Consider the following 26,505-nt stretch of genomic DNA (forward strand, 5'->3'; position numbering starts at 1 on the left):
TCCGTTCGGCCCCAATTTTGGGGAAAGCCATAAGCCGCGCGTGGCGCTGTCGCCACCTAGCGGCCATATCTGTGCTGATCGTAACAGACGCGTTTTGTTAGAGAGGGAGTCTTCTGTACTTAGTACTATTATTTATTCTGTGCCGCCGGGCACAGATGGGAATAGGTGTTTTCATTAAATCGTTCCCATTTGTCCCGCGTAATGTATGGCGGCGGTCACATGGGGCGGGGACGGGGACAAATGGGAATACACCCAGTGGACTTCTTAACACCCAACTCCAACCTGATGAGGCAGCTTTTAGTAGTTAGGTGAGGTTTATAAAAAACCCCGGCCTTTCTTCAGGATTTCCCCGATCTGATCGGAGAAAGTCCGCCGAGGTCTGCCCCTTCCAAGAAAGGCCAGGTCAAGAGCACCCTAAACCGGCGAGCGTGTATGAGGAATGTTATGAAAGTAACGGAAGCGAAAGAGGTATGTTAGGATCGTAGCAAGTGGAAATCCGTGGTCTCTGCTTACCCCTTCGGGAAATAGGCGTGATTGTATGTATGTATGTATGTATGTATGTATAAAAAACCGTGACACTCCTCAATTCGTCTCAATCCTGACGAAGAACCAAAAATCCTGACAGGTTAGGGGAAATCCTGAATATCCTGATTAATGGCTACATATAGCACATGTAGACAGGAAAATCTGTTAGGAATAAATACCTAATAATAGTTCCCTGTAAAGGGGCCCACTGATTAACAGTCCGCCGGATCATATCGGCCTGTCAGTTAGAACAAAAATTTGACAGCTCCGAACAACTGACAGGCCGATATCGTCCGGCGGACTGGTAATCAGTGGGCCCCTTAACACTAAAATGACCAAGAACAGGGGTGGCGAACCTTTGTTGAAATTGTTTATTTTTGTAAAAAAAAATATGTAGGGTTTCTATTTTAAGTTCATTAAATATGGCCATTGGGTCAAAGAACATGGGCATAAAGTTTAACCGACTTTACATTAATTATGTATCTCATAAATTCAGTCATAAATTTATAATCTAAATTACTTTATTATTATTACAAAAATACCAGCATTTCATATAAAACCAACATAGAATGAAGGATTGAAACAGGTATAAATGGTATAATAAATTCAAATCTAACATTCCATCTAGGGTTTGCAATCCGGATCCGAAATGTATGAAATTATCTAGATCCGGATCCGCGGATATTCCCATACATTTCGGGATCCGTCTTGCAAACCCTAATTCCATCTGACAGCTACGCGTGCCTTAAAATGCGGACATATGTAAATATGTATTACTACATAGTTTACATTAATTACATTCTTGCACTATACAAGTAAGAAATTATTCTCAAATTAACTTCTGGCGATGGCAACGTCAGGCTTTGTTTAAACATTGCAATTTTTTTTAATAATCTTAACGTACCTCAAAAGAAGTATTATTACGCTGTAATTGATCGTTAACCTTTTTTACTTTTAATATACAATTTATTGCGTGGTTAATGGGTATGATATATTATGAACAAAGAAACTCCCATTTCATGCACAAAGTTGACCGATTCCGTCAAAAGCTGCCAAATGGCATTCCTCGCAAAAACAGCTAAAACAAAAACGCAATATGGCAATATTTGAGAAAAAAACACCCTTACTACTATTTTTATAAACGCATGAAATTCATTTTTGAAATTTATAAGATTTTCTCTATAAACTCGCCTTGACTGTTATACCATAAGATTTAAAATGCTATAAATTTCCAGGACATATGTCGTTTTAAATATTAAAAAGGGCACGACACAATACCTTAAGACCGCTTCCTTCTAAAATAGCCTAATGGTGTATCAGAATTGAAACAGATCAAAGACTTTATGACAATGTCTTAAAGTTAAAATTCGTCTGGCGTCTGTTATGAGATACTAGGCACTTAAGACCATTCAGATCTGTCAAAATGCTGTGTTCTTATTGGTGGAGACGGCACGCGCCGCGCGCGTGTCTGACAGATGTTCGAATTTTGAAATTTCCTTTTTTTTAAGGCTTTGACCGTCCTTGCTGCTGGTCGGGTGAAATTTATTTTTAGGTTTGCAATTGTGATGCAGTATGTAGTTCGGTTTTAATATTTAATTGAGATTAAAGTTTTTTTTTTCGTATCGTACTCCTATTGGAGTTTATTTTGCCTTTGTTATAATAAATGTGCTTGCTTATGCTTATTAATCGTATTATTTAATACATCTGGTGTCTGACCTACCCTTCGGTTTCCTTTTTACGAAGCCCTTCAGGGCATTAAACCAGGGTTCGAAATGATCCAGATAATTACAGTCTTCTCGATAAATATAGGATAATTATTCCAGGTATGGATGGTGTCAGGTTTATTTTCTATATTGAATACTTTGATAATAAAAAATAATAATTGGGGTTTTGGCGTTTTTTTATATTTTAGGTTTTAAATTTTAGGTTTAGATAATTATCAGGAATAAAAAACACCATAATTATCAAGAAAACTATCGTTGATAATTATTAATTATCCTTTCGAACCCTACATTAAACCCCCTATAACTATAAGTTCAAGTCAAACTTATACATACATACTACGTTTTGTCATAAGGCAAATGTCCACTGTCAAATTAAGTGTCAATGTCCTGCAGTAGTATTTTAGGATAATGATGATGTCAGTATCTACCATTGACGTATAATCAGAGATGTACAAAATGGTTTTAAAAAAGCATTTAAATACAAAATGCAAAATACTTTTCAGATTTACTATTTCAAATGCAAAATACCAAATAGTTTTGCGTTTTGTATTTCAAATGCTAAATGCAAAATAGGTATTTTCAAAATACTTTTTCAAAATAAAATACCTTTTGACAAAATCTCAGATATTTTTATTTATTTTAGGTATTTATCATGAGAAATAGTGACACAATGCCGAGCCGAACAAAAACGTCTAATAACATGGCACCTTATGCATGACATTTTGGTCATATTTATCAATACGCGTATCAATGGGCTCGCGGCTCGTCTCGTAGCTCGCAAGCTCGTCGAGCTAATATAATTTAAACACTAACGGCACGGCATAAGGTTTATAACCGAATGACAAGCCGAACGCGAGTGTGTCGAGGCGAGCCACGAGACGCGCCGCGAGCCGAGTCGCGAGTCTAAACCGGCTATAAGGCGCGCACTCCGACCAAAGGAGAAAAAAACCGGCCAAGTGCGAGTCGGTCTCGCGCACGGAGGGTTCCGCACCATCAACAAAAAATAGAGCAAAACAAGCAAAAAAACGGTCACCCATCCAAGTACTGACCCCGCCCGACGTTGCTTAACTTCGGTCAAAAATCACGTTTGTTGTATGGGAGCCCCACTTAAATCTTTATTTTATTCTGTTTTTAGTATTTGTTGTTATAGCGGCAACAGAAATACATCATCTGTGAAAATTTCAACTGTCTAGCTATCACGGTTCGTGAGATACAGCCTGGTGACAGACGGACAGACGGACGGACGGACGGACAGCGGAGTCTTAGTAATAGGGTCCCGTTTTTACCCTTTGGGTACGGAACCCTAAAAAATGGTCACCCATCCAAGTACTGACCCCGCCCGACGTTGCTTAACTTCGGTCAAAAATCACGTTTGTTGTATGGGAGCCCCACTTAAATCTTTATTTTATTCTGTTTTTAGTATTTGTTGTTATAGCGGCAACAGAAATACACCATCTGTGAAAATTTCAACTGTCTAGCTATCACGGTTCGTGAGATACAGCCTGGTGACAGACGGACGGACGGACGGACGGACGGACGGACAGCGGAGTCTTAGTAATAGGGTCCCGTTTTTACCCTTTGGGTACGGAACCCTAAAAAGGGCGCGCATGGCTAGCAGGCGCCTCTATCGGTCAAATTCTGCAATACAAGCGTCATTCATTCATTTCATTTTGTTTGACTGGTAATGTTGACTAAACTTAACCACAAAGTATTTTGCATTTTGAAATGAATATTAAAAATGCAAAATACATCTCGAAAAGTATTTCAAATAAAATACAAAATGTTTTTTACTAAAAGGCATTTAAATGCAAAATACAAAATAGGTATTTTGCATTTTGTATTTGCATTTTAAATAGAAGTATTTCAAATAAATCGCATCACTGCGTATAATATCTAAGGACGGGCTAATGGGGCACTAAACATCGTACTAGTTCAGCGGTGCTACCCACGAATTCCAGTCAATCGTGCAGTCTAACGCGACTAGTTGCGACCAATAGCGCGCGTAATGCGAACTCGTCAACAAATCGCGCGCGTGATGCGAACTCATCAACCAATCGCGTTGTAGCGATTTCACACCGCTGTACTGGCCCCTGTCATGCCTCATTATTATTGCCCGTAAAGCCAGTCCCTAGATATCTATGTCAATGTTATCTACATGTTGACATTCTTCACCAGTCAACCACTAGGTCTAACACTTGCTTGTTAATACAGATCAGGTGCTGCAATTATATAAATTAACCAAGCAACTATGTTGCATAGGTCGTAACGTCGATTACTGACAGCTGTTATTTCGACAGATGGTAGGAAAGGTCGCAAACTTTACTACTAAGACAATGCATCTGCGAAGATAGCTGACCTGACCTGTGTTTACTATGTATGTGTGGCACTCAGATGGGGGGTAGAAGTGTCCCAATAAAAATAAAAATATTTGTATATAAAATTTAACTTCTTAACTATTAAATCTAGTGGCAGCGGCTCACAAAATACATACTACCCGTTAAATTTTTTCGTTTGAACTAAAATAAATTTTATACTAAGCTAATAACTCGCCCTTTATACTAGAAATGATAACCGAAGTTCGGTCTTGGTAAAAAAAAAGTAAAAATAAGTTTGACGATGCCAGATGCGCACGCGACATATGTCTGAAGCCATCCTGCTCGAAAGACCATCATAATTTAACCTTCCAATGCGTATATCTGGGTCTATTGTTTCCCAAAACGTTTTAAGTTTTAATGTATTGTTTCCCCGCATTTCTGTTAGTCATAATTTATTTGGTTCAGAAACGTCAAGATTGCCATAAAACAAACCTAACCTAACCTATTCTAGCTATAGGATAACCTTACGAAAATGCTGAAAAGATAACGGTTTCAGTTTTAGGACTAATGGTAATATGACAAACAATACATTATGACTTAAAACTTTATGGGAAACAAAGGGACCTCGTATATCTAGTATCTACTAACAGCACAGACTTTGTAATAACAAAGTGTAAAAGTGCCAACAAAATTAATATCGGCCCTTATAGTACAAACCACTTTGTGACTGCAAAGTCTGTATAGAGATTGCAGAGTTAACTTGGTCTGACTCTACTAATTAAGGGGTCAAGTAATACTGGACAATGTTCAGACGATTTTATTAGGTGGGTCGGCGCCTTTGATCGTAACATAAGGTGCGAATTATCGAGTGTAATCATCATCATAATACTTTATTGCGACCATGGTAATATAGATGTTATTATAAACAGTTTCACATGGGCTATGTTAGGGCAAAGCAAGGATGTATGTACATAATATATTTACACTAGAATAGCATATAATTACACACAATCTTAAATATGCCATATTTAAAACATCGTATTTGTATAGTAATTTGAATAAAAACTTAAAAATAAAAATCATCCGCAAAATTCAACATTTAGAAATTAAATATCAACAAATCAATTCTATAATTCTTTATAAATTTACATAAAAACAAAATAACAAAACAATGCAGACTAAGGTCAACTATTAAATGTGATGTCAAATTCATTACCTCTATAAAACTCGTCAACTGAGTAGTAACATTTCTGTATTAATATTTTCATTATTATCTTTTTGAACCTGGTATTGTTATTTTGTTTAAAGATATGTGGGGTATTTTATTATAAATTTGGGCACATCGGTAATATGGACTTTTTTTGAAAATAACTAGGTTCGCTTTTGGCAACGCTAACTGATACCCTGTCCTCGAATTGTAATACTAATCTCTTTCTTTTGCACGAATAAATTATAATGTTTCCTAACGAACATGATTGCTTCCAAAATGTGGGAAGGCAGTGTCAGGAGGTTATGTTTTAAAAAGTGTGGCCTAGTTGTTTCTCTCCTTCGAATATTTACTAAAATTCGGACACATCTTTTCTGTAGAAGAAAGATATCGTGTGCATCAGTGCTCTCTCCCCATAGGATAAGTCCATATCGTAGCCACGAGTAGGCGTTTGCGTAATATGCAGATAACGATGCCTCGAAATTTGTATTAGTTTTGAGTACACTAAAAGCAAATATGAATGTAGATAGCTTATTCTTTATATTTTGCATGAATATAATTGCTATATTTAGTGTGGATCATGTGAAACGATTATAAAAAGTACATAGCTGTAAAAATATTTATACATGTTTACAGTTTTTAACTTTACCGTTCACACTACTCCATATGTATTTATTTGCTCCACATACAAGCCTTACTATTTATGATATAATTGACTTAGATACAAAACCTACCATAACACCTGTAAAAGTCATTATTTCCCACCTTTTATAACATTATTACTAGCCTATCATAACTGTTCATTTTCTCCATATGTGCGAAGAATGTGACCTTAAACCACCCTAACAAGATGTGCCACCACCTTTACCATAATAGGGCTTTCTATTGAACTTTCCAAGCCCTTCAATTATTGTAAAAAAAACACCTTTCTAATACGCACATGCCATTGCAAAAAAAGGTTTCGGACCACTGTCTTATAAATACAAAGAAAAATATACTATAATTGTGAAGATATAAGGTAGAAAATAAATGAACCAATTTTCTTATTCATTCATATGGCGCGTGCGTTACAATTTTATTTTGCGGCTGTGAAATTAGAAATCTTCTAATATTGATCTATATTGCAGTAAAAATAAGGTCGTGTTTCTTTTTTACGAAAATCAAATTAAAATGTAGCTTTCGAACTTTTCTATTTTGAGATTTGAAAATTCTAATTTACATAAAATAGAACGCTATTTCTATGGTCATAAATTGGTTAGTCATTTTTCCATTCGCAAATGAAGCAAATAAGTTTGTATTATTTTTTACAAACTTCCTGTTTCATCTTTGAAAAATTCGAATGGTTTCAAAATGATCGTTATTGCTTAAGTCATAAAGATTCAAACAATATTTAGTAACGGCAAATATAAGTTTGTCTTTCATTTATTCGTCTCCCTTATTGATTATGCCCCTTAAAATAGAACTCTATCTCTTTGAAAATGCGGTTGAAATTAGTTTATTTTTAATTCTGGCACGTGCTATATGCACCTTGAATTAATAGAAATATGAATTAAATCGTAACTGTACACAGCTGATGTATGCAGTTGGTGTCAAAAAAATGTCATGTGTGAAAAAGGCGCATAAGTTTAATTTTCGTAATTTTGCAAAAAGTAAGTTTTGGTACCAAAGTAAACTTAAAAATAATAATAATGAACGAATAAAAGTAAAGGACTACTTTGGACGACTGATAAAGTGACATACGTCCCTTTTTCCATTTTTCAGTGTTTCGTGCGAAAATCTATAAAAAGCTAAGCTTTGTTTTAGTATGATTTACTTACTATGTATTATTAGGTACATATCATTATTCTTTATTCTCTTTATAAGTTGGACGTAGACGTTATTTTAAATAGGTAACTATACTTGGTCAACCAAATCTTGTCAGTAAAAAAAGGTGCGAAATTCAAATTTTCTATAGGACGATATCCCTTCGCGCCTACATTTTTCAAATTTGCCGCCTTTTTCTACTGACAAAATTTGGTTGACCATCTATATTAACTTATACTATGATTAACCTTGTATTTTTTTTTATTAGCCTATTAGTGTGTCCTACTGCTGGGCAAAGGCCTCCCCTCTTTCCCGCCACTTGACTCTGTCCAATGCACACTCCCGCCACTCCGCACAGAATGTATCAAAGTTGTCCCGCCATCTCCGTTTGGGTCTTCCTTTGCCCCGAGATCCATCCTGTGGGATCCAGTCCGTGGCTAATTTGGCCCAGCGCTGGGTCTGGGTGCATTCGGCAGATGTGCCCTGCCCAGTCCCATTTCAGCTTAGCGGCCTTCATGCCCACATCCATAATGCCAGTGTAACCTTGTATTAAATACGGATTTCCCAGGTCATAATATCCAATTTGTTAGGTTGGGAATTCAAAGTAATAATTTTTAATAAACAATTTTATTTATTTACACACAGATTTGTAGCCTGAGTATTTTACGTCGGTTTGTTTATTACAACAATTTCTTAACAAATATAATTAAAAAACCGGCCAAGTGCGAGTCGGACTCGCGTTCCAAGGGTTTCGTATATTAAGTCCGACTCACGCTTGACTCCACATTTCTAATAGGTTTTCCTGTCATCTATAGGTAAAGAACTATTTCGTATATTTTTTTTTTCAAAGTTTTAGACCCAGTATTATTTTCGAAGATAAAGGGGGGATGGACACACAGACGCACGAGTGATCCTATAAGGGTTCCGTTTTTTCCTTTTGAGGTACGGAACACTAATCAACTGTAAAACTTCCGTCCCGCTCGTGCCCTTGCCGCGGATGTAGTTAACCTAATCAAGGGTCTAATTGGGCCCGTAAACTAATTAAGGGTCCTAGGGGCCCCTTGGGGGCAGAGCAATTCGAGTTATTGAAGTAACAATTACAAGCAGACATGTAAGTTGCTGACTCACATTCCGTTTACAGTGGCTATCAGATGTATCGGAGTGGCCAAGGTGCTCACGAATATCTGAACACGCCTCTATTGTCAAGGCGTTAGAGTGCGGTGCGTGTTCAGATTTTGTGAACACTATGGCCGCTCCAATATATCTGATGGCGACTGTACCTATAAGATGTATTTGTAAGTCTTTATATATGTATTTCATATGAATAATTTGCAGATAAGCATTTATTATATCAACAAAACAAGTCACATATCATCTTTAAGTCGAAAGTTATATTCTTACATTTAAAAATATATTATAATTTATAAGGAACACATTTTTGTGATAAACACAGAAATAAATGTGTTTACCAGGATTCGAACCCGGGACCTCCTGCTTAGCAGGCAGGGTTACTGCCGACTCGGCTAGAAGCCCTTAAATATCACGATATAATTAGAAATCACATCACATAATAACACTTTCCGCGATAGCAAAGGACGCTGGTTCGATTCCAGCCTGGGGTACTGGAGGCCTAGGTCACTTTTTCTTAGTATATATGACATTTATTTCAGTTTATAATTTATATAGTAGTGTTTCTACTTGAAATAAAAACAACTAAAATATTTTCTGAAAATAATTTTATGTCTTCTAATACGTATTGTGTAGATTTCCATACAAATCTATCACATTTTGGTGAGTTCCTTGACCCCGCAGCTGTCAAAGTGCAAAAACGCCGCACGCGCAGCCTCCGGCAAGGTGCGCGCGCATCTGGCAGTTGGCATTTGCGGCTGAAGTTTACAATAATAATAATGAAATTACCTTTGTTTCGCATGAAATTGTCTTGTGCATATAAATAATTACCTCTAATTATTTTATTTTATTAAATAGAAAAAAATAACACATCAAGCTTTTTTTTTTCAAGATTGTTCTAAATCAGTGGTTCCTAACCTTTTCAGTCCGGTTACCCCTATGCACGGATTTAGAGTTAATAAACTGGATCGAGTACATTGACCAAAAAGTGTGTCCACATGAGAAGTCAAACTAGAGCCCTGCATCTCGTTCTAATTAGGGTGACCATAAGACATCTGTATGTGGGATATTAGGATAACATGAAATATATCAGTAGGGTGTGACATTTTCTAAATAAAGTGAAATTTTAAGTAGTCGGGTTTTTTCTTTCATTTGTAGTCGGGCTCTTTAGCACTCACTCATGGTATGTTCATAAAGGTAGGCTTCCCTTTTGTCCACTTCAGCTTTTTTTAAGTGTAAGCGTCATTGAAGATCTGTTTAGCAAATATGACGTTTTTTTTAAAGTTGGTGCCTTTTTTCTATTGACGGAAATGTGTCCTACCTATAAAGAATCGATTGCATATATATAAACAGTTTGACACACCTTTTCCGTAACAAAATATTATGTATAAATGAGAGTCTGTAATGTTTAAGGAGTTAAGCACTTTGGTTTTTAATTTTGGCAATTGAAGGGATGTTTACAAAAACAACATAACTGACTACACTGGTTGACACCTGAAACGATTAACATGTTCTTAAAAAAAATGACAACCGCTCTAATCAGTTATGTTGTTTTTGTAAACATCCCTTCAATTAGGTATTCTATAACAAATCTTAAATTAAACATGCCGAAATAAAGACATACCTATTAAGTTAAACTTACTTTTACATTACCTACGTTAATAATAAGAATTCTGTGAGACCGATTCACAACGTGCCGACATCATAGTCACCCTAATGAGTTTGACAATGTTGTCCTGTATTTTTATAGTAAAATGTAATAATTGTGGCTTTCTTGTGAAACAATATTCCACAATTAGCAATTATTTCACTCCAACAACCTTTAACATAACATTTCTTCACAATTTTTAAGAAATTTCGCATTCACGTGTTTTGAAGAAATGTCATCAAGTTGGGGATACCAATTAATATTTAAAGTTACTACAAATCCTACCATACTAAAATTTAGGTTTTTTTTGCTGTGTATGCGCTTGGTTTAATCAGTTAATAATATTGGCATCATAATTATTTACAAATTACTTAAAATATATCAGAACTGTAATCTGAATATAGCACTAAAATTGTATAAGAAGGTAATTAAATTCAGTAGTTTAATGATATAATTTCTACCACAATGGTATCTTTTTAACATTGGCAACATGTGCGAGTGAGACACAGGGCTCGGGTTTTTCTATCTCAAGTGGACCGTTTTCTCTAGTCTGGTACGAACAACTTTCTGTCTCGGTGATAAGGTTCAAATTAGTATGGCAAAAAAAGTGACAACTCGCTCCAGTTTAAAAAATATAACTTCATGCCCCTATGACTAACTAAGGAACCTGATTTTACCCCTCCTCCCAATGGTAATAAAAAATAAAACGTGTACGTTTGTTGTATTGTTATATTAGGTTAGCTTATTATATTACCCCCGTAAAATACCAGTTTTACCCCCAGGGGGGTAATTACCCCGAGGTTAGGAACCACTGTTCTAAATGGACGTTTTAATGTACAAAAGTGAGTGTGACAGATAAAGTTAACTGTTTTATGTGAAACAATTATATAAAGTAAATACTAAATTGCAATTAATTAAAATAATCACATTAACACTCAAACATAACTAGCAAATTAATGATATCTACTAATGAGTGTGTTCACATCGTTAATACAAATCGAAGTGATTTATTAGCTATCAACATTATAAATTGAAATGATAAGATAAGCAAAATGCTATACCTATACGTTTACTATTTATTTATCCATATCGCCATCGACAAACGTTTATAGGGAACCAAGCCGCCGCCATAAAATCGGAAGTTACGCTCACATTATAAAACGAAATTCAGAATGGGGTTGGCAACTGTCAAAGGCTGCATAGATGGCGCCATCATAGCTTGCCCTTTTTCTATAGATTTGGCTTTTTTTATAATACCACATTGGTGACAAACAAGCATACGGGCCGCCTGATGGTAAGCAGTCACCGTAGCCTATGGACGCCTGCTACTCCAGAGGTGTTACATGGCTTAAAGGGCTGGCATCCAGGGCATTAAAAAGACAAAAAAATTACCGCGCCATTTACTAAATACTTCGACCGGCCAGCCCCGTTAACATAAACGTTCAAGTTTCAAGTAACATATTTCTGTCTGGTACTAGTTTTTATTGTTACAAATTGTAATACTAAGAAATTAGAGCGAGTAGAAGTTTTACACACAAAATTCCTACAACCTGGATCACCCAGAAACTGAAACAATCATAGACTAAATATAAATTGTTCACATCCGCTCCTAACGCTTACGCCATTATCATTATTGTTCAATTGTACCAATGGTATGTCATTGCTTATTGTCAATTATGGCACTTGGTGCCAATTTTAAGCCTAAAGTCTATTTTTTTATTCGGTAGACTGAAATGACAGTTAATAGTATGAACATGAAATGTAATTTCATACTATTAACTGTCATTTAACATAAGTCTTTTTTATTCGGTAGACTGAAATGACAGTTAATAGTATGAACATGAAATGTCATTTCATACTATTAACTGTCATTTCAGTCTACCGAATAAAAAAATAGACTTTAAGTAAGTAGATACTGGATCTGAGGCCTAGACCAGAAAGTAGAGATTAGAGATTAACAATGGAATGTGAAATAAGGCGCTATTCAAGTACTAAATCTAATCTAGGTAACATAAAAGGGCCATCTTTGTTCAAATTTGAGATTTTTTTATGTTATGCCTACTCAAAATCACGAGCCTCTCGATACTAAAAGGAAAGAAAATGTGTCCTAATAATATCATACAATTTTCTTTCCTTCCATTCTGCTACCGTCATACAAAGCCTATGAAAAATGGTAACTGAATAGTCTGAATGGTAATAAAAATTTTGGCTCAGCTGTGATTTTTTTAAGTACAAAATTTTTGCGCTTTTGAATTTGGAAATTTCTTTTATTTCTAAGATTTCAAACCGCGAATTTAATTTGTACTTGTACAGTACAAGTACGCAGGGACTTATGAGGTTAAGTTTCTTTGCAAACTTTTGGCTTGAAACATTTAAATGTTTCAAGTTATTTTATTACATATATGTATAGTATAAAATACATATTACAGTTTCATGTCTATCAACAATCAACAGTGATAGTATAACTCAAATGAGTATGAGTACTTGCAGCTCAATGGGAGCGTTACATCTGCCATTCTCTCCCTCATAGTCAAACGGCATATACCAACCTAAATAACAATACACATACGTCACTATACACTAAGGGAATTACAAAATACACAATAAATCTAAAAATGACCTAACTCAATTTATCATGAAACATACTTACGCTGTTTTAGCGCCGTGCTGTTCTGCGCGCGCATCGCTCCCCTGAACATTTCACGCAAGCGAGCGTCACTCCGCCAGTAGGGCCCGTGCTGGACGGACGTCGACGCGTCATAGCTTCGCCGCGTTCGTCGTTCGAATTTTGTATTTAGAACTTTCATTTAAATAAGTGTTTTAATTTTTTTTTAACAAAGTGCGTTCGTTGTGCCGTTTGGATTTGGAATTTCTCAAACTTTGTGTATGGACCTATGTTTTGATCTGTAACAATGATGGGTGTCAGTTGTATGAGCGTACGGCAGGCTAGGGGCGCTTGCCACTGCCCCGCGTGCCCTAGGGCTTCGCATTTGCCCCCGCAGACGTTGGTGCTGCCTCCGATGGCTTTGGAGCCCGAAACCACCCCCGTTAAGGACAAAAAGGGGGGCAAGATGAAGGTGCTTAAGAAGATTAAGAAGAAGATTGGATTGGGTGAGCGATTATTTTGTTTTTTTTTTTTGTTGTTATGAAAGTAAAAAGCTCATACATTATATTACCAACTTCTAACATATCTATGAGAAATATAGCAAATAATTATTATAATTAATTACATAATAATATGGAGTTGGAACAATTTTTTTAAACAAAATAACGAAATTATTACTCAAAATTTTAAATGAATACGCACCACTACGAATACTTATTATCTAACTTACACATAATACGAAATTAAATTCACCTACCTCCAAACATGTATAAAGCGTCATTATCTGAAATGGATTCTTTATACTACCTACCAAACTGTTACAAAAACCATATTGCATCAAAGAACACCGCACGCCATTCCGCTTTTAATATTCGTAATGCATTTTAAAAATAATATTAATTAGTGATTCAGTCTCAATTAAAAGTGACTCAAATCCAAATATTGCAATTTTATAGTTATGGCACTTTACTTGAAGCGTTCCGGTAAGTGAATTCAATTTAAATTGTTCTAATTTGTCGTTATGTTACAAAGTTACTTTTGCCGTCGGTAGCGGCGCCACTGTACTTGATTTTGTATAAAGAAAACTGCAAATCCTAATTTCGCCACCGAATTTAAGTTTGGAATTGAATTCGTTCTTTTAATTGCCGTTATTTATACAATGTTATATTTGCAGTCGTGAGAGCGCTAGTAGTCATACTTCAGTATTTTGCTTTGTACGCACTTCAGCTGATTCTGTTGTCGGCCACCGGCAAATGTAATTTTGTCGGCGGCACGCGACATCTGCCCATAATAATTTAGTTTTTTTATTTTGTCTTAATCTGACAGCTGTTAAAACACCTTGCGTTTTTGTTATTTAATTTTAACTTGGAAATGCAAAATACGGTACCTAGTTTATTATGTGGCATGCACTATACTACTTAAAATAAAATGTGGCTTTTCATTAAAGAAGCTGAGCTTCATCTGCAATAAGGACGTTTCTATCAGAATTTCTGTTGTATTTTAAGATGGAAACGTCCTTATTGCACTTTAAGGACCCTTCTGTGATGGAAAGACACATACCTATACTATAAAACCGTTTCTCTTGTAAATGTCACTAAAGTGTCATTCTATAGAACTTGATAACTATGTAAACAAAGTGCCTTATTGAAATTGTCTCTGAATGATGAATTTACTAGTGACTTTTGTTTACATAGGTAGGTAGTTAATAGCAAGTTCCATCGAATGTCACTTTAGGTCTGAACTTTTTTCAAATAACACTTGTAGCTTTACTTTGGTTTTTGAAAATTGAGCACATAGCGGACTCGGAAGTTACAATTGCAACGACGATAAATAGCAAAATTTTAATGACACAAAATAAACCTTTTTAAAAAAACATTCCTCAAAATTAATGTCCTGTCTGTCATTTTATCAGCTTGTGTGTGTGAGATATGTATTTTAAATGCACCCAATGCAGCTCACCCCTCACCCCTGCAAAGAAAATCATTTAAAATGGAGGGGAGGTCACTTGAGTCACTTCTCTAGTTCTCTACACTTGACCATAAATTTGAATATATAATTATGTAAATTTCCAATGCATTGTACTGCAATTCTCTTGCATACATTTATTATTGTTCACCACAACTCCAGCCCAGACTTAGTAATTACACAAAAAATTCGACATCTGGCAGAAGGTAATAACCAGAAACTCGCAAGTTTCACGTAATATCCGCTTACTTATCAAACGTCGTACCTCACATCCGAAAAACATGCTAAAATAGACTTTAACTGCTGCAAAATGCAGTCCAAATGTAACTACAGAAATTGACAAGTGATCCCATCTGGCAGTTTAAAGTTCCTTTAGTCCATAGACTAAAGACTTCCGGCTTTGTGTTCCGTTTTCGAATTTGAAAATAGAACATCTGGTGGTTATTTTTAAATAGCTTGTATTGTTTCGCTCTTTTGTTTCAAATCACAGATGTTCTGACTTTTAACGGACAATTATTGTTTGAAGTCGTGTTTTTTTTTCTCAAGCATTGGTTACAAATTTACAATAGAACATACAAGACATACCTACGTTTTTAATTCTGAAAACAACATAAGCTTAATCTTATCTTTACGAGTATATATGTTATTTAAAGATGCATTTACTGGATTTTTCTACATCATCGCCGTGATGTCTGACAAGATAGGAATAACAAAATATTTCGTTGTAAATATAGTAGCTTTACTTTACTAGATCTAACTTAAATCACTTCTGTAAAGACAAACAGACATACTAATAAACTCTACATGTTTTGCAGTGAAAATGTTTGGGAGTTCTGTTATAAAAGTCATATTTTCATATACAATTTATGTGTGTGTAGGCGTTTCCGCACTTTGTCATTTGTCACTTATAGACCAGCCCTAGTAGCAAGTTTGTAAGTGCGAAAGTGACGGGCATAGTGATAGTCGATAAAAATGGAACCGTGCTGAGCCCGCAGGATCAGAACTGTGTCGTATCGTATGCCTAATTATTAGACCGAAGTTTTGACTTCTGATCCTTGTAGTGGTTGGTGTTCCTTTGCACCCTGGCAACATCGGGTTTCTTTAAGAGCCAACAGGAGCTGAGATTTAAATATTTTAGGTAAATATACCCGTCTCGCTAACGGAAGCGGCTCCTAAAACTAGTGCAATAAGGACAAGGCGAAAAATCCTGCGTAAAAATCTCAAAAATCGAGGTTTCGTACTCGACTGTTTCCTCCTCCAAAACTTAACCAATCGTAACCAAATTTGGAAATCTAAATGATTATGACATTATCTGTGTCGGACCGTTTTGCTTTTTTGGCTAATTGATATAAGTTTTGATAGCGCGCCTCTCATTGCGGCATAGTCAATTAGGCCATTTTTGAAGGGCTCTAGCGCCTTAAAAAACAAAAATATCAAAAAAAGCAAAACGGTCCGACACAGATATTGACAATATTAATCTGTGTTGAAAAAAATCATTGCTCTAGCTTCAAAACCCACGGAGGAAACAGTCGAGTACGTTTGTATGGAGAAATGACCACTCCTGTTGGCTCTTAAGCCCACGAATACCCTTGGAACTACTATCCACTAAAGGGATCAGAAGTCAGACGGCGGTCTTATATAATTTGTCAAAGGACTGTCTCATTTCAAACATAGACAGCGAGAATCATACTATCTCTGTCTTACACTAGTACTAGCACCCAAAAAAGAAGGATGAGTATTGTTTTCCTGGGTCTTAGGCTGACAAATTGGTTTGACTTTGACCAACTAATAATTGTGGATACGACACAGTTCTAGAGATCGCGTTTTATTATTTGGTGCATACTTACCTTACGGATTCAAATACAAATAATTAGTATATTCATCGATTTAAAACGTGATTACGCGATCGCGTGACGCTCGTGCCTCCCGCTCGTGAGACGTGTCGATTGTCTATTCTACGACCATAGACTAATGGGTAATGGTTCACGTTTTACATTTGAGGCGGTATATGCTTAAAATATCCCTGTATGTAATATAATGACACGCCTCACTTTGTTCTGTTCAAGTCAGTGCCAAGTTGGTTTAGACGTAATCTATCGTTGAAAATCGCATTTTTTAAGGAAGCTCTACTATTTTTTTCTTCTTTTTCTTTTAGAATCTTTAGCCATCGCATATTTCACCAACTTAGCGACGTGAGGACGTGACAGCGTTTCGCAAAATGGGATATATGTAGGTAGATATGTAGAATAAGAGTAGATCGTGATAGATACTTTTGAACGCAAACTGTGATACATCTCTATTTTGAAAATTATTTCAAAGTGGCAGATCAGGTAATTATGGTGCGTTGTTTCATCCACAACTATACTGCTCTTATTCTCTTAACAATAAAGTCGCGTCAAGATCATTTTGAACACCTCGCCCGCTTAGCAACTATTGCTGCTGACTGTACATACCTGCACACATACACTAATGTACATTGTCTCCAAACTCGTTTATATCCCCTAGCCGACCTTACGTCAAACCTTGCCAAGCAAAATGAAATTTTATTTTGTCAACACAAAGTTCAAATTAGAATGGAACAGGAGACCTTTTTATAGGTCTCTGGGCGGCTAGAGGTTATACAAACAGCGACACTCATAACTGTCCATCGGTGGACCTTATGCCTTTTGTAATAAGGTTTACGAACTGTTAGTTAACAGTGTAAGTAAACAATGGCATATGTAGGGATCATTCGCTACACTATTTACTCCGGAAGGTCGACATGTCGACAATCGACTTGGATCGACATAAAAACACAATGCACAGCTGTTTCGAGCCTCTTAGAGGCAGCTGACTACCCTTAGAGTTAGGGTTGACACCGCCTAGTTTTACAATTAACTTTAAATTATACATGTTTTTTAAATTGCTGTAACTACCAATAAGTATGGTAAAAATATTGATAAAAATATAACACTAAAATTACAATATAAGTATTTAAATTACGATAAAAAAAAATCAAAATTATTACATTCAAGGAAAGTTACACAACACAAAACACAAGTAAATGCCATCATCATTAGTATTGCATAGGTAACTCATTAGTCGTTAATCCTTTAAATGTAATAGGTCTTTGTTCTTAGAACCGATGAAGCCTTTCTTTAATGACACAAAAGCCACGTCGAACTCATTAGTAACCGATCCATTATTAATTACATCACTTCTTATAACTAAAGTTCTATGCCCATAAGTGAAGGGATTCATAGAAAATTGATTATCGATGACGTCATAATAGTTAAAGATTTATGGTCATGACGTCACATTACAGCTCATCGAGTTAAATGCACTTAGTCATACAAGAGCTATTAACCTGAGTTTTAGCTTTTACAAATAATTGGGGTGAATGGAATTTTGTACATGATTATTATGTAGGAATTTGTATAACGATAACCGCGGATTACGTTTCTAACTTGTTTCTAATACTTTAGATGTATTGTTATTGGTACATAAGAAATTACTAATTAAAATAACAATGCTTATTAAAAATTTAAACTTAAAAAAAAACTTGATATTTTTTGTTATAGCAATTTAGCAATGCAATTTTTTTTTTTATTGTCAGTGCAGTAATGATTAAAAACAAAATTTATTTTCCTATATTCTTAGATGTTAAACAAAAAAAAATCTTTTTGTAAAAAACATACTTACTACACTTTAGCGACAGCCCTGACCTGCGCGAGCGCACGGTCCCGTTGCAACAGCTGACGTTTGGAAACGCGTGCGATCGAGACGGCGCTATACAAACGTTGCAGGATAGAAAGGGACGCACACAATTCGCAGATAAGACATGGATCCTGGTAGAAAAAAATGTGTGCTTTCTGATAAGAGATTATTGCTCCTTTGCTACGCTTTCGAAAAAAACGGGTAACGTATTTCTACTTTAGTACTTAAAATATTTAAGTCCCGATGTCCTGATGAGGATAATTTAAAAGGACAAATCGAATTTTGAACTTTAATGGAATAGAGGAAGGTTCCGAATTCAAGTTTGGAATTAAGAAAAGTAATTTAAGCCTTATTAAAATAAAAGGCTTTTCTAAGGTCTAAATAAATAAAATTGAACTGTAGTGTTTTGGATACGATTTTTTTTATCGTGTTAATTATATTTTTTCTTAGTACATACATACCTAAATATTATTTCATCTATAGGTTTACATTAACCAATACCTAAGCGTTTCTCTTAAAGATGTTCAATACCCGTATATTTCACAATAAACCTTTATAAGGAACCATTTGAGCCCAACTAGAATCCCAAACGATCACCCGAACTAAATTATTGTACCCATACTAGAAACAGCTGCCTTAAATAAATCTCAAGCAAAAATCAACCTTGCACTCAACGAACAAGTCTCAAATTCAATTGGGAATATTTCTCGCAAAAGGTGTAAACAAAATGGTAATCGTACGATGAAATTTCAGTCTTATTCCTGAATTACAAGTATCAATTTCACAACGGCACGCGGCAAGGTGTAAGGTAACAGCTGATGATTTTTTTCTTAAAACGGCTCTTTCTTAAAACCAGCCAGCATCTTTGTATTTTTTCTGTAATGGCCAGTATTTTTTTGAGATATGTGGTTTTACTTGAAATTGTGCAACGGATATTTTTGAATTTCTTGGAACGAAACGCATGAATGAAGTATCGTTTATCAAACGTTTAAGTGCCTTATCGGTTTGAAATTCGACCGTTAAATGTCAAACTTACATAACAGACGTTGCTAAATTGTATTGTAAATTAAACGTGGAACTTTTTTCTATAGGTTACGTGTAAGAAAGTATAGGAAAGGTTCTCGTTTAAAAAAAAGTGCATTTCAGCTACTCAGGAACACCAGACACGAATAACTGGCCAGACTATAACCAAGACTTAAAAACTAACAAATTAGCAGACAGACGAAACTTAAAAAAGAAAAAGTAAAAACCAAATTCCAAATTTGAAAATTCCCATCAGCCTCCCGAAGTCCAGTTCACGTTCACCGAATTAAGACTTTATTTCAGTAGTGATAAGAGTTACGGTGCAATGAAACTACACAAATCAAAGGCTAATGATCGTGAGAACGGAGAATGGAATCTTGAACGCGTGATTCCAAATTCAAAATTTCAATTCCATGTTTGATAATGTTGCCGTGTTTTAATTAAACTACTAAATTGGTAGATTTTTGAATGCGTAATAAGATATTTTCAATGTAATTTTCTGCATTTTCGATTACAAATCGTTCCCGTTTGTAGTTTTTGTTATTTTTCCGCTTTTTTGTGCCGAATTTGTGTTTTGATTTTGGTTAGGCCTGTGCACACTGATTACGTGGCGTGTGCATGCGCGCTGATGCGGCTGAAACATTTGTCTACGCTCACGCAGCCGGTGTGCACAGGCCTTAAATTGTCATTAGAGGTGTCGCTTCTAAATATAACGAGAGAGTCATGTCATGTCAACGCGTAAACAGTAAATTTCTACCAGTCTCCAACACAATAATAACATATCTTATTAAACTGAATCATAAATATCGACGTCACGGCCCAAGAATCGTCTGAAACTTACGATAAATCAAAGGCGGTCCATAAATTCAAGCTCTAGCACTCTATTACGAGTATATACTCTATGCCACTTGTCTATAACTCCACACAAGGGGTCACCGGGTCGTGGGAGATGCACGCAACGTTACGGTTCCGGTATCTGGCATCTGGTATCTAATTCACAAACTCTGCACATCACTAGTGTAACCTGGTCTCGCGATAGTAGCAACTATGAGTGTTTCGGGGTTACACTTATGCTAGTGATGTGATCGGTTATCGTCAATAAGATTATAAGTATCGTTAAGTTTTATGCTGATTGTTTTGATTAAGAATGAATGTTACGATGTATATTTAGATTTTATAGTTAGCTATTATACGTTAGAATATTAATGGAAGACTTGTAACGCATTTTGTCTTTATCAAAATGTTAGAAAACCCACTTATATGTATTTTTGGTCATTGGCATCGCAAGATAGGCTGCGGTGTCCGCTTCTAATTAGTCAGGATATACCTAATGTTGTTTCGCATCATCGTGGCCCGAAAAAGTTTGTATTTTTTTATTTGCTGGTAGTAAATATATGTTTTGTTATATTTCCGGTATTAAATGAAACAAGGAAGCGATTTAATCATTTTCTAACTATAAATTCTCATATCTTGAAAATAACAAGTAATCCTTTAGTAAGTTTAGTAAAACTATCAAAAACAGATAAAAATGTAGGTTAACTGCTATATCTAATCTCACCAAGTATCAAGACTCAACAGAATATTTCCCACGCACGAAACTAAACTAATTATGGTTCTCTATAGAATTCGACAAAAGCCTTATTAGGGATCCTTGAATGAAAACCCTTTATGCCTTAGTCTGACTTCGAAAGTATTTTTTTTTATAGAAACTGACGTACAATCGCTGCTAGATCTAGATATATCGGAGCTATAAATTTTCATATCTTGAAAATAACAAGTAATCCTTTAGTAAGTTTAGTAAAACTATCAAAAACAGATAAAAATGTAGGTTAACTGCTATATCTAATCTCACCAAGTATCAAGACTCAACAGAATATTTCCCACGCACGAAACTAAACTAATTATGGTTCTCTATAGAATTCGACAAAAGCCTTATTAGGGATCCTTGAATGAAAACCCTTTATGCCTTAGTCTGACTTCGAAAGTATTTTTTTTTATAGAAACTGACGTACAATCGCTGCTAGATCTAGATATATCGGAGCTGCCAAGGTGTGCAGATATATCTGAACAATGCTTCTAATATCTAGACTTTATAGTGCATGTTCAGAATTTTTTGTGCGCTTTGGCCGCTACCATATATTTTAATTCAAATGGCGTCTGAACACTTAATGTTTAATTTTTTTTAGCCTAAAGTCTATTTTTTTATACGGTAGACTAAAATGACATTTCATAGTATGAACATCATGTGTCATCTCATACTATGAAATGTCATTTTAGTCTACCGAATAAAAAAATAGACTTTACAGAGGCTTGAAATTCCATAGGTTACATACATGACATACATCACTTAAAAATAAAATTCTTGCGATCTTTGGTTCACAAAACATTATTACGTAGAACATTTTGTAAGCAATAATGTCTTCTTATAAGTATTTATTTTAAACACAAATGCAAGTAGACTTTCTTTGAGAAACGACTCGCACTTGCCCAGTTTATGTTGCGCCCACGCAGTAATCCGATTAATTTTGATCACGAGCGTCGACTTCTAATGATTCAACATGACGAGCCGAAACTCCTTTTAATGGTAGATTTCTTTTAAAATGGACCTTATTTTTGTCCGTGCAAGGTCTTCCGGCAAAAATGTAGGTTATGATGTCTTATGAAATATACTTTAAGCTTGAAACACGTAGGTACCCATATTTGAAACAAGACCTTTTCTTATAATAATAATTATATCTTGTAAATTTGTACAACAGTAATACTGAAACAATTTTTTTAATATTTGTGGGATTTATTAAATAAATTGTTTCAGTATTACTGTTGTACAAATTTACAAGATATAATTATTATTATAAGAAAAGGTCTTGTTTCAAATATGGGTACCTACGTGTTTCAAGCTTAAAGTATATTTCATAAGACATCATAACCTACATTTTTGCCGGAAGACCTTGCAACCCACACCAAGCAAGTCATCGTGTTGAAGCTTGAAAAAAAAACAGTAATTTCTATAATTACCAGGAAACGCACTGTGTGAAATTGACACCGGAGCTAAAATTAACAAAACTCCAAAAAATAACAGTTGAACATCGACAATACAAAATTATCACCTGCATTTTCATAAACTACTAAAATCTACTAAACATCTGGTACCAGTAAAACATCTGGTAACCCTTTCCGATTTAAAAATCGAATTTCTTCGAATATCGTGGGAAACAATTGACCATCGCATTAACAGCCGGGTTAATGAACAATGGACTCTATTGCATCCTATTAAAACTGACATTCTTGCAATTTATAATTTTGTTTTGCATTGACACATTGTGAATTGAAAATCGATAGCAGTCGCGAATTGGCTTCCGTGTAGATTTGAAATTGTATTCTATTTTAATTGTATTCAGGTTGTTTTTGGAACGAAATAAATTAGCGAGATGAGAGTTTTCGAAAGTTATTTAAAGTTTTGAACATTTGAATTTCGAATCCTTCCGGTGTTTCTTTCGTCACCTGTTCCTGGCAGGTTGTACTGCCAGTATTGTTACCATACAAGGTGCAAATTACACTTTTCAAGTGCCATTGTAGTGGCAAGTACATTTTTGACGTTTCCGTTCACATAAATTAGTGGTTGTATTACGAATGTATGTATAATGTGCCAGTGGCATGTTTTCATTGCTTTATAATGTAGGCTAAAACCAATAAGTTGGCAACTTTTTTCAGTAATATTTCAAATCTCTTGATGATGGCAAACAAGCGTACGGACCGTTTGATGTTATAAACATAAATGTAGCATATGACCGTAGTATGGAGGCTTTCCTAACTTGTATGTGTGATTTTTTTAGACCTAGATCTAGATATACCAAAATGCTAATGTTAGTATTGTGTGAGATCTATAAACCCTAGTTCTCCCAAATCGACATATAAATCCTAAATCAAATCTCATTAACTCTGTCGCAACGCTCTCACGGTCCGTGGGAACCTCACCTTTCGTTGTCAACGAAGAACTAACTACACAGCTGACACAAGCCAAAGTAAACCTTAATTCAACCGGATAAGTGTTGTAACGATCGCAGCTTAACTGTGCTACCATTCGATGGTGTACAACATTATAAAAGCGTTGGCACAAGCTAAAACAGACCGTGTTACAATGCAATTAAGGGTAGTGATATACGAACGTAATGTGGTTGTGAAGACACTGTGTATTACAAGCGAAGACGATCAAGCGCAAGTGAAAATAACCTTTATCTTAATGTGTTAAAAACTATAATGAACGCAAATCTTACATAGTCAATAAACAGTTTACAAGAATGAAGATAGTACAACTACAAGGGAATTCAGACCGTATTTTAAAAATGGAAGAGTGGTAAGAAACGTATATTGATATTTGTTTTGTACAATTGGAGCGTTCGATTTGGATGTTCGAATTTGAAATAGGAATTCTAGGAAAATTCACTTCGAAATTTAAAATTACAAAGTGAGTGACAGTCCGAGAATAAATTGTAGAAATTAAAAAGTGGCAACACTGTAGTGTCATCCCTTTCAAATCAATGTAAGAAAACGCGACTAAACTACAACATTGCCACTTTTTAATTTCTGCAATTTCATGTCTGGCTAGAGTTGACCAAGAAAAGTCTGCAGCGATTTTGATAGCCCACGCAGTGCAAGTGTTATTTATACGTTATAATTTCATAGAAGTTTGACATTTAAAATAACACTGGCACTGCGAGGGCTGTCAAGATCGCCGCAGACTTTTCTTGGTCTAACTCTATAATAAGTTGTCAGAGTGAGATAGCTATAACATCCGTTTATAGTTTATACCCGTCTTCCGGAAAGATACATGTAAACATTGTAAACAAACGAAATACCAAGCAACCTTAAACAGGTAGTGTTCCAAAACCAGAGCGATATAAGTTGTCGTTTAAATGTTCTTTAATTTTGAACTCTAATTTGCGTGATATAGAGTCTAATGAAGAAAAACATAAATTTTTGTAATTAACCAAGTTTCAAAACTCCGTTTTAACGCCGTTATTAAAATAAATGGTCGCTGTAGCAATATAACGTGTTAAAATAAAAACGTGTACCTACTTGCTTATAACTCTTATAAGTTTATGATGATGAAAGAAGTTGGTACATTTACAGCTAGTTTTCATTTAGATGCTATAGAACTAGAGGTAATTTTGTCATAATACTTGATTAATTTTCGTCAGAATCCTCCTAAAACAAGGTCAAAATACAGCAAGTGCATAGGCGTAGTCTATAAAAAATATAAACAAATGGCTGAACGATCGATTTCCCACGCCTTGAGATTGCAACCGACCTTAAAAAAACAACCTGTCATACTGGCTGAAATCGAGTGCACCGCGCTACCAACTTACATCATACAGCCGGCAAAATATTGTCACATATTAATTTCTAGCAGACCTAGGACTTCACGACAGCAGAAGCTAACTTTGTAAAGAAATATTCCTTTTGGCGCCCGTTTCAAAAATAGAACTAAAGCCGTGTCCCACGGATGTGTCGATTAAAAAAATTGTAACCGCTATTAAAAAGTTAAAACAAAATGGCTTACGTGAGGTGAATTAATTGTGAGAAACGGGATGTGGACCGTTACGAAGGGCTCAATTTTTGCTTTTAAAAATAGATAATTGCACATCTATAAAGATGGCGAAGCGATGTGAGATAAAAATTATGTGGGAATGGCTGGATGGACGTTCCAAAGTTTATTGGCAAAGTTTATTGTAATCAGAAAAAGTTATCTATGGTTTGTTGCGCGGGAAATGGAACCCAATTTAAAAAATAAAAGTTTATGGTCCGAACTGAATGTTGCCGCTTTAAATTATTTCCCAATTTTTGGGGTAAATTTTACGTTATTGTTATTTCAATGTTTTAATCATTCATTATAATCAATATCATCATTGTTAATAATGATAAATTCAGTGTCATTCGTTTATGAATGAATGGATGTTTTTAGGGTTCCGTACCCAAAAGGTAAAAACGGGACCCTATTACTAAGACTCCGCTGTCCGTCCGTCCGTCCGTCTGTCACCAGGCTGTATCTCACGAACCGTGATAGCTAGACAGTTGAAATTTTCACAGATGATGTATTTCTGTTGCCGCTATAAGAACAAATACTAAAAACAGAATAAAATAAAGATTTAAATGGGACTACCATACAACAAACGTGATCAATTTTTTTTTAACAAACGTTTAACAAACGTGATTTTTGACCGAAGCAACGTCGGGCGGGGTCAGTACTTGGATGGGTGACCGTTTTTTTGCTTGTTTTGCTCTATTTTTTGTTGATAGTGCGGAACCCTCCGTGCGCGAGTCCGACTCGCACTTGGCCGGTTTTATTTTTTATTTGCTAGAACTAAAAGTAACTAATAAGTAACTTAATAAGTTCGTTCGTCCTAATATGTTTTTTAATTGTCTACTGTGTCGTGTGATATAAAAGACTATTAGATAGGAATATAAAATACTGTTTAAGTCTTAAACCCTATCATATTTCATTCATAACTAAGGACGTTTACGATCTGTGCATATTTTGTTTGGAAACATATACAAGAAGAAAAAGTTACAGTTGCCGTGAGAACCAACCAATAATGACTTATTATTACTATCGTAATAAAGTTTTAATTTGTTTCAAAACTACAACCATTTTTATTACTTTTAGGTGTATCTAGAACTGAAAACGTATTTAGTAGTTTTATGTTATTGCTACTTGGGAGCTACCGCAAACAATGTAAAACGTAATTTTCTGTTGCTCTTGCCTATTCGAACGAAAGAGAGGGAGATTGAACTTCGTTCTATATGGGCTATTCATATCTAACACAAATGTGTATTAAAGTGCGTAATAGGGAACTACAACAGCGATA

At 35.3% G+C, this 26,505-nt stretch overlaps 1 protein-coding gene across 1 annotated transcript in view; it reads left to right on the plus strand.

The window, feature by feature from the left end:
* Positions 1-12,843: 12,843 nt before the first annotated feature.
* The window catches only part of LOC134659597 (protein neuralized), a 46,441-nt gene continuing 32,779 nt past the window's right edge, over positions 12,844-26,505 (plus strand). Inside the window, exon 1 of the mRNA XM_063515269.1 lies at positions 12,844-13,461. Coding sequence (XP_063371339.1) covers positions 13,263-13,461 — 199 coding nt within the window. The 5' untranslated portion in view covers positions 12,844-13,262. The remainder of the gene's footprint in view (positions 13,462-26,505) is intronic.

Source organism: Cydia amplana, chromosome 25 (genome assembly GCF_948474715.1).
Source record: "Cydia amplana chromosome 25, ilCydAmpl1.1, whole genome shotgun sequence".
Lineage (NCBI taxonomy): Eukaryota > Metazoa > Arthropoda > Insecta > Lepidoptera > Tortricidae > Cydia > Cydia amplana.